At 39.4% G+C, this 12,449-nt stretch overlaps 1 protein-coding gene across 1 annotated transcript in view; it reads right to left on the minus strand.

Annotated features, from left to right (window-relative positions):
* Positions 1-288: 288 nt before the first annotated feature.
* The window catches only part of smc5 (structural maintenance of chromosomes 5), a 28,362-nt gene continuing 16,201 nt past the window's right edge, over positions 289-12,449 (minus strand). Inside the window, exons 10-24 of the mRNA XM_082157653.1 lie at positions 12,214-12,368; positions 12,009-12,122; positions 10,123-10,217; positions 9,901-10,033; positions 8,902-9,075; positions 7,920-8,089; positions 7,619-7,742; positions 7,389-7,511; positions 6,417-6,545; positions 6,233-6,328; positions 4,702-4,806; positions 4,507-4,626; positions 2,537-2,716; positions 1,091-1,186; positions 289-1,008 (exon numbers count right to left, since the gene is read on the minus strand). Of these exons, the coding sequence (XP_082013779.1) occupies positions 868-1,008; positions 1,091-1,186; positions 2,537-2,716; positions 4,507-4,626; positions 4,702-4,806; positions 6,233-6,328; positions 6,417-6,545; positions 7,389-7,511; positions 7,619-7,742; positions 7,920-8,089; positions 8,902-9,075; positions 9,901-10,033; positions 10,123-10,217; positions 12,009-12,122; positions 12,214-12,368 (1,955 nt within the window). The 3' untranslated portion in view covers positions 289-867. The remainder of the gene's footprint in view (positions 1,009-1,090; positions 1,187-2,536; positions 2,717-4,506; positions 4,627-4,701; positions 4,807-6,232; positions 6,329-6,416; positions 6,546-7,388; positions 7,512-7,618; positions 7,743-7,919; positions 8,090-8,901; positions 9,076-9,900; positions 10,034-10,122; positions 10,218-12,008; positions 12,123-12,213; positions 12,369-12,449) is intronic.

Here is a 12,449-nt window from a genome sequence, read left to right on the forward strand (position 1 = left end):
ATAAAGGCGCTTCACGAAGCCTCGTTTCACCGTTACGTACAATGCTACGCACCAGCAAGGCTTCATTACACACGATGTGCGCTTCCTCAGTGTTCTTGAACAAATCAGTTGAGTGAATGATTCAATGACTCGCTCAAAGACAGTCTCTAAACTGCAGAAATACAATGAAAGCCAGCAGTCGAACAAGCGGAGTGACGTACAGTGAAACTGATGACTCAGCAAGTCGTCCAATGACTGGATTTAGTACGGAAACCGTGTCCTGAAGGAATTTTCAGAAATAAAGAACAGTACAAGAACAAGACTTTTAATCAATTTGAACTGTTTGCTAATGATATCATTTTAAAATAGAACATTCAATCTGATTCATATGCTGAAAACGGAACAAAAATGCTTTAATATATACAATATTGAGCAATTATGAATTACATAAATCACGTAAATGACTCAATTCACAACTGCAAACTAACATTTCTATCGTAAAACAAACCACATCTTATCACTCTTTCACTTGATAAAAACTGCAGTGACGCTTCATGTTTGGTATCTGTGAACAGTAAAGTCTCACCTTCTTTGATATGATTGGCCAGCTCAATAATTATGACCACTTGTCAAATTCAAATGTCAAATATTGGGCTGTGGAGGAGGGGCACAATTTGGCCATTTCTAGTTATTTTGGATGCTGGTTACTAAATATGAGCAATACTAATAGCAGTGATTAGTGAGCTTACACTACATTGCTGGTTTTAAGGAAAGAGCAGTTGCATTTATTACATTTGAACAGAAAATCCTTTCATCAGGACTGATATTCAGACACTCAACAGCATATGAACATGTGATGAAGAAGTTGAGCTCTACATGCGGTGAGGTTCAGGAGACGTGTCTGCGTCTGGTGCGTCTGGCGCGTCTGAGGAACTCTTTCTCTCTCCACTTGTTCGGCTGCAGCATGTGCGGTCCGTTGTGAACACAGAGGATGGTCATCTGCGCCGCGTACTGCAGGTTCTGCAGGAGCTACACACACACACACACACACACCGAGTTACACACGCACATCAGTGAACATGTCACGCACAACCGTATTCAGGAAACCCACCTTAGGAGTGATGAAGAAATACTGAGACGTGTTCACACCGCACGCGCTTCTCACCACAATGTCAAACACTCGCCTCTCGTTGACGGGGTCCATCCCCTGCACACACACACACACGAGTCACACACACGAGTCACACACACTCCACCGGAGGAACGGAGAAACATAATACCACAACTATACTAGATGTTCTTCTACTAAGGTAACTGATTTCATACGGATTAGCAATGAGGCTGACATATACTGACACCAAACTGAGTTAATTAAAACCAAAACTGAAAACACTAAAGAAACATTTACGTCACTAATTATTAAACATCATTACACGGCTCTGTGGAATACTTGATTCTGATTGGTGGCATGTTATTCCCCTCTTGGGGAATTTCCTTGTGGAAGTTGTGTGTTTGGTGAGCTAATAAAGTATTAAAACTTAGTCAAATCAATATTTTGTGTGCAGTTATTTAACATTTGTCATCGGGTATCGTGGCCTCGCGCTCTCGGTTCATACAAACGCAGCCGCTGCCATTTTGTGACACTTGTTTTGCACACTGTAATGGATAATAACAAACAGGAACGATTTTAAATCGGTTTAATCTCAGATCAATATCCCCATTATTATTGATGCAGTGAAATAGGGTGAAATAAGTGGTATGACCGTATCTCTGAAATGTCCGTCTAGTTTGAACGTGGAAGTTTTGCGTTTAAAGAGCTAATAAAATATTTAAGACTCAGATCAATATTTCATGTTTAATTATTTACTTATGTGGCAATAGCCGTATAATATGCAGGATAATGTATAATGTACATCCAGCGGGTTGTTATCGCAGAATAAACCCCTTCAGAGTCAGACTGAAGCAGGATCACCCTGTCAGGGTTTATTCTGGGATAACGACTGGCTGGATGTACATTATCCCTTACTCAACAATACCAGACTGACACCAGTGTTATTTCAGTATTATTGAGATCCCACTATAGTTTTTATTAATAGTTTGAATTGATTTTATTTTTATATTTTATTTTTAGTTATTTTAGTAAGTCAAGTGTTCAAATGTTGCTTTGGCAATTAGCTGAAATAAAATAAGTTTGAATGCAAGTAGACATTTTTTAAGAGTTTTCTTTTTAGTTACTATAATAACCCCGAGACCTGATTCAACGACTAAAGATGTCCGTCTGGTGCACGTTTATCATTATACACCTATAGATCTGTGTAGCCCCGCCCCTTTTCAGCTCTGCGCTCGTTGTCTTCAGTCTTACAGATTTATGAATGAACGGCTCGTTTAAAAATCTTCCCGGACTACTGACATTTGTTATGACATCCGCTTCAAACATTACAATGCTCATCGTTATAACTTTCATTAACTCTACAATAAGTAAATGCATGTCTGTGCGCTGGTTTGTCTGGAGCACGAGGTCTATAGGAAAGAACATGTAAGTCCTGAGGTTCTGGACCTGGTTGATCTCGTCCACCACTCTGAAGGGGCATCGGTTGAGCTCCTGCAGGGCCATGAGGTACAGCATGGTGGACACACTGCGCTCTCCTCCGCTCTGATGGTGAGGTGTGAGCTCGTGCATCTGCGCGTTACTGCGAAACTTCACCTGGATGCGGATGCCGTACTTGTCATACTCCTCCTGAAACACACGTTCACAATGCTACGTTGGCTAGAGTCTGACATCCCGTGTTATGTTGCTTAAAGCTGCGATATGTTTGCAGTACAAGTTGAGAAGGCGGCTTTCAAAACGATCAAAGAAAGGAAACTTTGCTAACACGTACCCTTAAAAGTGAAGTAGGTTCATGTTAAAATACATTCTCTCAACACAGTATATTAGTAAGCTAAGCCATTCATGAGTTTATCTCCCCCAGAAGTGTAAACATTGAGCCTTGAGATCGGTCCGCTCAGATCTGTCAATCACTTTCCAGCTCAACCAATAGCAATAGTTTGGGGGCGTGGCTTCAGTAGTAGGCGGAGCCAGATGCTATTTAACCGCTGTGGGTTCATGACTGATGCGTTACATGGGAAAACACATTCAGCTTCGGTTACAGGAGTGCAAGCCAAAAGTCACTGCATTTAAACAGGTCATGAACACGTCATAGCGAACGAGACTTAGAGATGCTACGAGCTACAATGGACTCTTCAATACGGTACCAGGTTATAACAGTGAACTTTGACGTGTCCAGCGTAAACAGCCTCAAATGTGTGGCGCATCACGTCAAAAAATGCACGGGTGCAGATACATTAGATATAAAAGAGACGCTCGCGTTCGCTGGTGACTATCTGACAAATTAAAATTGTTGGGCCTAAATGTACGTGCAGCAGCTCACTCTGTGTCCTCCGCCATTTCAGATGTGCTCTTAATTTCAAACTACTGTGTATAAATGGTATTGCCCCATCCTATATCAATTATAACATTTATACTGATATATCGTACAAACTCTACGCACCACCCAGCCCTGGGCGTCACTAGTGTCGCAGAAACTACATACGACCCGGCAAACTAGCATCAACTAGGGCTGGGCGATAAAACGATAACGATATGTATCGCGATAGACACGGAATCAATATCAATAAAAAATGCGTTCGATCATTTATTTTTCTTCGTCGTAAGAAACCAGAGGTTGCGAAACAAGTTTGGTTGCATGAAGCAACGTAGGGGGTGACACGCTAACAGCCGGTCATGTAACAGTATGGTTGCGCCATATCGTTGTCTCGTGTTGCTGGATTCACCAGTAACAGAACCGGCGTGGAGTGATCAGTGGAGAATAAGAGATAAGCGAAAGAAACCTAAAATTCTCGGGACAGCAGCATGTGTCCAAATTTTAATCTTAACCGTTCTATTTCATCAGAAACGATCTGTAAACAGGGCTTTAAGTGTAAAATACCGAACTTGTCCTTTAAGTGTTCATTGTGATTTTAGACTTATGTTTACATTTGAATTATTTGAGTGTTTTCCATCATGGTTGTGTTGACATTTCTGCCTTTATAACTGAGGGGATTATAATCAGAGGAAGGTTAAGTTTAAAATATATATTTTTTAAATGTAATATATTTGTCTCCTGGTCCTTATTTTAAATAGGTCATAAAAAATATCAATAATTAATTGATATCGACCGATATGAAACACTTATATCGTGATACAGTTTTCAGCCATATCGCCCAGCCTTAGCATCAACCAACACCAGCAGCGGCCCACCGGGGGAACACTGATGTGACAGAACCCGACGGGGTGTCTCGCTGTCGGTCGGCTTCTGCCAGAGAAGTGTGAACTGACCTTTACAATCTCAATTACTGCAGTACAAAATAACATCCTTCACTGTCAGCTGGGCAGAAACAGAACAGAAGTCTCACATGACTGAGTATTGGTCGTTGGTATCAGCCAATGATGGTGATGCTGTTGAAGAGAGCAGGAGAACGAGTCCTCACCTCATTCTCGGAGTGCAGATCCACCTCTCCAGCGCACTGCATCGAGCGGAAGAAATCACTGAAGCGCTCGTTGATCTGATCCACCAGCAGCTTCAGAGGATTCAGCCAGCGCTCTTTCGCCTGGGAAACACATCAGAGTTTGGTTACTCTTCCTCTGTCTGCATGATGAGGGTGTTTGTGTGAGGTGGGACGCACCTCAGCGATGTTTCGACGGTAAGTGGTCAGAGCGTTGGTCTTGTCGTCCAGCTCCTTCTCCAAGTTCTGAATCTCCTGCTCGCGTCGGTTATATTCCTCCACCACCTGAGAGTCAAGACCAGCAGCGCATCAAACAGGGCAGGAACGAACAACAGCCCTTCCTCTTCATTTATGCTGCTAACTCCAGCTCGCAAGTGGTTCACTATGGAAGACTACACTCAGAATGAGATACTGGCCAATGAAATGCATCACAGAGGTTTGATTGAAATTTGAGCAGTGGTTCATGCAGGCTATATTATAATAATTATTAGGTATTCAAAGACTTGTTTCAATCATATAAATGTGTATTTGCTGGATGCAGACAGTGGATTAGAAAGTATTATATTGTTTGCCGGTTAATTACTTAATAGAAAGACAAAGTATACTCTTAGTATACTGTTTACGTTCTGTTTAACAGCACTGCGTAATCATTTATTAGACAGATCTGTCAAACAAAGACAGTAAATTAATGAAGATGGAGAATGGGGGATCAGGCACTGGGTTCTCAGCACTTTCAAAATAAAAGTCCCGATTTCGACACACTGGGCAAAAAAAAAAAAATCAGCACCGGTGGTTCAGCAAAATCCATAGGGATTTTAAAATAGTCTTTGTTAAAGCATTATAAGCCAAGCCAATCAGCTACGAGGAGAATCACAACATTACAAACTTTGATTTGAAGCAAAAAAGTATTTGAAAATCTGACAAAAATACAAGATTGTGTATGTAAACAGATTTAGTGAAAGAAAGAACTACAATCCCATGAAGCCTTGCGAACAGCATAATCAGATTACAAACAATGGAGAAATATAAAACTACTCATTTAAAAATGTTGATTATATAAAAACAAATATTTTAAGTATTTTGAGGGCATATGGAGACTAGATTACATCATTTGCAGTGCAGCATCATGGGTAATGTAGTTTTTCAGCACAAATTTAGCTGTTAAACAATTATTTCAAAATAATGTTAAAGTAAATTCCACCGATTAACAACCTCGTAGCTCACAGTAGGTCTTCCTTGGTTTACAAGACATCATTCAAAATCTATTTCCCAAGGAGAAAATGAATAATAGTTTTTAACTTCCAGAATCCGACTGTTGCACTCTATATATTCGCCTTGGTGATCAATCGGTCAACCATTAGATAATATGCTAATACAATTTAATTATAGCAACTGAGATGCATTTGGGGGGAAAAATTGCCATCAGAAATGGCATATTTTCAATCAATTAGGCTGCAAGAACAATTTGGATTTGACATTCTGTTCATTTGCAAGATGGACATGGTTATCAGAGGATATTGATCCCAAAAACTTGGAGCTCTTTAAGGGCATCACATATTATGTCAAGCTGGAAATCAAGAAACTATTCTTATTCAGAACGGTTCCTCTTTTCAAGACTTCCAGTGTGAGTTGAAGTTAGGACTGGTTAGTAAACATTTTAAAGGCAGAGGTTAGGCAAAGTGTGAATGAGCTGATGTGTAGTTGTTCTCACAGCATCACTGAGGCCGGTGAAGCACTCCGCTCTCGTCTTCTCTTCATTCAACATGGCATCAATCTCATCCAGTGTATCAGGCAACTGTTTGAAGGCCTGGAAGGAAACCACACACACATAATGTTGTAAAATACTGAGTTAAACACAGAATGGAGGACAGGTGTCTGAGGTAGACTGAGCTCACTGTATGTAGTTCCTCTGGGACCGCCGTCTCTCCAGGGATCACGTTACAGATCTCGCTGACCCTCCTCATCAGGGTCTTGCATGTGTTCAGCAGATTGTTCTTTATCTGGTCCAGCTTTTTATACGCCACCTGTGCCGACACACAGACACATGTTCTGGGGTCTTACTGGGCACCATTCATCAGTGGGTCAGGAAGATTTCATTAACCAAATTAAAATATACTAGAAATGCACCGATATTAACATTTTGGCCGACACCGATCACTCTTTACTTTGAAAGCTATACCGATGACCGATATATTGGCTGATAAATCTAAATCCAAATTATGATACATCTTTTGAGCGCCTGATTCCAAAAACAAAAGTCTCACCATTAAAATCCATGTCCCAAGCACACAATTATAATGATGTTCTCATAATTTTAAGTAGCCAATATGACAGACTTGCACTGCACATGTTGCACTTTACTGTATTTTCTTTTTTTGAAGTGATTCCGAACAGGGTGCATCTGAAGTGTACATTATTTATCGGCTTTAATATATCTGCCAAATTTTCTTATCGGGCCGATAACAATTACATGAAAGATGAACAAATATCAGCCGATACCGATATGGTGGCCGATATATCGTGCGTCCTTAAAATATACTCTATTATCCTCAATAATTCAAACTCTCTACCTGAATAATTAAGGGCCTTTTACACAACATGTTTTGTGGTTAAAAACTTTGAGACGTTTTTTGAAAGTTGAAATTCTGTATTTGTATTTGTACGAATTTAAATAAAGATCAAGTCACCTTCAAAATAGATAGAATATTACAAAATAAATTAAGTGTTTGAGTTGATATAAAAACTTCTCTTATATTAACACAAGTAAATTAATGCAATAATATATTATATTTGTATAAGAACAGAAATGGGATTTGTTCAACATCACATTTGGGTGGAAGAGATGTAAGAAGTGAGACGGGTCTGACCTCTGCCTGCTTGAGTTCAGATGAGCCGTCCCTGCAGTCCGTCTCCAGTTTGGTTTTCTCAGCGGAGAGACCTGCGCTCTGGAGAGCCAAGTACACCTTCTCCATACTCAACTTGGCCTTCGTCTGCACACACACAGACACACACACACACACAGACACACACACACACACACAGTCATGAGACAAAGAACATCCGAGAGTAGAAACCAACATGCAGAGCACAAACACACCTGCATGTGACTCAAATACTCCTCCATTATGGCCACTTTCTTGTTGTTTACAGCAGCGATCTTGGCATTCGTTTCCTGTTCAACTGTCTCCAAGTTGATCTCACTTTGCTCCATCTGCCTCAAACTACACAGAGAGAAGAAGACAAAAGTAAAGAAGGTATCGTTCATGTCTGTTACAGAGTGTGGGATGAGAAAGTTTGATTTGTACAAACCCTTCACCCAAAGTTTGAGCAGTAGCAATGAGACGCTTGCCTTTAGCAATAATATGAAAGAATGAAACGCACGGATGGGCAGAAGGTACCTGTCCTGTTTTGTACTGATTTTCTGCTCCAGTTGTCTCTTCTTCCCTTTCAGCTCAGACAGCTTCTTCTTCTTAGCACGCAGCTCATTATCACGCCGCTCTAGTCGAGCCTGTTGCTCACGAATGGCTGCCATCCGTTCATCAATTCTCTGCACCTGCCGCTCTGCTGCCTGTCAACGAGATGTCAAATCACACAGTACATTAAAAAAAGTGGAGCTAAAAAAAATAAAAATAAAGTATATACAGCTTTTAAAGAAGCGTACAACATTTTTCAGCCCCTAAAGCTATTTCTTAATGATTTAATGAAAACCAACTAAATCAATATATCTTCCAATCTGCTGCGCGTTTAAATCAGTGGTGACAAGAGCTGTTCCTACTATCAAAGTGGTAAACTGAACTTATATGCAAAAATTGAAATATCGCATAAAAAAAATAAATAGTGAATAAAGCACGGATTCCATCCCATGTGTTCAAGAGAACAAAATCGTCACTTCCTGGGAAATTGGCGCAAAATATCTGTAACAAAAATGGAAGCTGCTGCAATCTGGGAAGAAACTGTGGCTCTTTTTTCCTCCATCATAAACGAGTTGCGTCTCAGAGCGCATAGACAGATATAAACAACATAAACGCATGTCATGTTCTCTTGCGTTCGGATGCTGGTGTTTGGGAACACAATCATGCGAGACGCTTCTGGGAACCAAATCAAACCAAATCATTCTGGTGACAGACTTTGGCTCAAGCATTTCAGAGCGACCAAACCAACATTTGAGATGCTGTGATGCGATTGTTCTGCTGGTTAGTCATTATCCAATCACATCCACTGATGAGTTTTGTTGTTGCACATCGAGGGATTTATTCAGTGAATGTTTTTCTATCATAGTTATGTCTTCTTATCTGATATAAAAAATGTATCCACCAAAATTAAGCACTTTTTTATGCATTTTTAGAATCTATGCGCATCGTAGAATATTCCCTCTCTCACTCTCATCTGCTCCTCCAGGTGGCGTCTCTCGTCTGGATCCACGGCTGTGGTGAGGAACTGTGAGGGCCGCAGGGCCGAGTTACTGGAGACCACGTTATTAGAGTAGAAGGACCTCTTCACGGTGTACTTCTCCTCCGCTGTGTAGATCATCCTCAACTGAACCTCTTTGATCACCTGCAAAAGATTGTTTATTTGTTTATGTCAGCAACAAGGCTATTTTCATTAGCAAAAACAGAATAAACATAATTCATACAATTAACAAAAAACTATACAAGACATTTCAGGTTAATACAAGATACAAATTCAAAAATACATTCAGGTGATGCTTCAGTTTTTAAATACAAACACATTTCTGAATAAAACCGTTGTCTATTTACATTAAAAACATTGCAGTCCAGTAAAATATGTTTAATAGTCATTGAAGTTCGACATGGAAGGCATTGATGGTGGTTCTCCGCCTTTTCCCTGCCACAGAAAAACACCAGGAAAAGCTTGTAGGAACATATGAAATTTAGTTTCATTTTTCCTAAATTCCGTGTTTTCCCATTTTAAATGTTTAATTAATTTTCATTTAATAATCAAAATGCATGTCAAATCAATTAAAACTTTAACAATTGAATAATTGTAACAAAAAAAATCTGAAATTCTGTGCTATCGGTTTTACTTCTGGATTCTGTTTTATAATTTAATACAAATGTATACATATAGTGAGATGGCAGACGCTGGCTGAAAACATGCAGAAAATGCTTCAGTGTGTGTGTAGTAGATTCACACAGAGACATGCAGACTTCTGATTCAGTAGCTTTTAAGCTTTAATATTTAGTCAATAATAAATGTACAGCCCTACTTTTGATTTATTTATCCAAAATTGGCTGAAAGTTAACAGTAAATTCTGCGATTCTATTCATATTTTCTACAACACTGAAACCATAGGACCCCAAATACATGATGTGTATAAGAGTTTTAGGCAGCGTCTCAGCTGAATGAAGGAGGACCCACCTTCTCGATCATGTTCTTGGTCTTATCTGTTCCTACAGGTACATCATTGACTTTGTACTGATGGCACAAGTAACTCATGACTTCCTCAGGAGCATCAAACAGCTCACGCAAGTACGAGAAGAAGCCATAATGCCTGCCAAAAAAATTAAATACTTAATAACATATGCTAAAAATGAGCTGAATAAGCTGTATTAGTACAGCAGGTCAAGAAGAAGGCGTTACTTTAGAGTCTCGAGGGATCGTGATGGTGGTCTGGTGGAGCAGGACTCAGCTGGAGCGATGACACTGTTGACTCGTAGCTTCTGTGAGTCTCGCACCTGAGAAAACATGACACATCTTACTGATTTTACTTCACTTACATCTATTATAGATGTTTATTATGCTATTATTTTATGTTTATTTCTAGAACATAACATCAATTGTGTCAATTCATATCACATAAAAAAAAAATCACATAAATTAAGGCTGTAAATAGACATGGTCAATTTTGGTAACAGGGTTTCAAACTAGGGCAGCACAATTAATCGAATTTCTAATCGCGATTACGATTACGGATGCCACAATTACGTAATCGTTTAAAGCCGCGATTACAAAAGAAAATCCACTCTGCATGCGTTTTGTTTAGAGCATGTTATGTTATGAGAGGCGAATTACAACTACTTCAGAAAACCCAGCACAACAGGAACTACCAGGCAGTGACGTAAGTGTACGCTGAAATAAAATGACTTTCCTGTCCTGTCAGCCGTTACTGTGCTCGTAGCGCACACTCTTCAATTGCATGCGCAAATGCGGAGGCGCGCGCTGTGTATCGCTTCACTGTACATAAAGTGCAAAAGAAACTACGAACATGCAACGTCATTACGTTGTAAATCACACAAAATAAAAGTAAAATACCAATAAATCACGTTACTGGTCCGTCGTGTGTTAGCTGAGAAGGATTTGCATGCAGGGATGATTTTCATTCTATTCACCAGGAGCAGTTTCCATGTTTCATGAACAGTTCTTGTTAGTATTGTGTATTCACTGGTAACTGTCGTTTCCATATTAACCCCAAAATTCCACTTTATTTTCACTTTGTGTTATTTTCTATATTTTTCAATGACTGTAGTGGCTCATACCAACATTGTATTAACAAAAACTAGTTTGGGACTGCTATTTAAAGGCTTAAGCATAGGCCTAATGTTTATTTATTAGTAGTCTTTACTATTAGTCATATTCTTAAAATTTATGTGTATGTTAAGTAAAGGGGGACAGTACTTGTGTGTGTGTGTGTGTGTGTGTGTGTGTGTGTGTGTGTGTGTGTGTGTGTGTGTGTGTGTGTGTGTGTGTGTGTGTGTGTGTGTGTGTGTGTGTGTGTGTGTGTGTGTGTGTTAACAATTTTTGTGTAAACATGTATTATAATATGCCTATATATATTCAATGTAAATTCTGATAATCGTAATTAATAATCGCAATTACAATTTCAAGGGAATAATCGGCAATTATGATTTTTGTCATAATCGTGCAGCCCTATTTCAAACATTTACAAACTTCATATAAAATTAACAGAAAATTGTTCATGGTGAGCAATCACCATTTTTTCCTCCACTGACCATTTTTTGTAGTGGTGGGCATTATATCGATTGACACGATTAACTCGTAGAAATTTGTCAATCGGCAGAGATTTTGGACTTATTGGTCTTAAAGTGACAGCATCCAAATTTACCAGCTGTCGTTAATAATGTTAATCAAACAAAAACAAAAGAGAGAAAATCTCTCACTGCTCTTGACTGAATCACTTTAATAAGAATAAATCCATTTCATTTGTGTCTTTGTTCTATTGCAGTTTGTTTTCTTTGCTCTTTCTTTATCACTGTGTACTCGTCGTCTTCAGTAAGCTTTAATTTTTTTTTACTTGGGCTAGTATTAGTTTTTTGTCATATGGAAAATGGTGACAAGAATTATGAAAGATGATAGATAACCTTATCTAAAGCAAAAACAACTATATTGTGAGATATATATCGTTATCATGAAATAAAATTAGTCATATCGCACACCCCTAATTTTTCAAATGAAAAAAAGATACTCATTGTGTCAGTTTCATGCTAAGTACATGCGGAGCTTCTCACCTCTTCCATGAACCTCTCCATGTCCTGCTGTCTCTGAAAGACGAAGGCTCTTAAGTCGTTTAGAGGGATGTGACTCTCAATGTATTTTGCGTGCCGAGCATCACGGACATTTATCTGGCAAAACAAAATTGCGAGAACATCAAACTAATCTGCTTGAACAGCTATGTCCAGAAAACAGCGAGTGAATGAGCCGCTGTGCTCTCACCACCAGCATCATGGGCTCGTGGACATTGCCTTCAAAACGGTCTCGGTTATTCCTCAGCCACATGAGGGCCGTGTACGTGTCACGGAAACGGCTGCGCAGCTTATCCTCTTTCACCTTCATCATGTCCTCCAGACTCCTCAGACGATTCTGCAAACCTTCAAAACAACAACCAACAAACTAAAAATGAGTACAAGACTTAGTACCATGAACTGATAGAATTGATATGCTAAATTTGA

This window comes from Leuciscus leuciscus (assembly GCF_965113295.1).
Source record: "Leuciscus leuciscus genome assembly, chromosome: 24".
Taxonomy (NCBI): domain Eukaryota; kingdom Metazoa; phylum Chordata; class Actinopteri; order Cypriniformes; family Leuciscidae; genus Leuciscus; species Leuciscus leuciscus.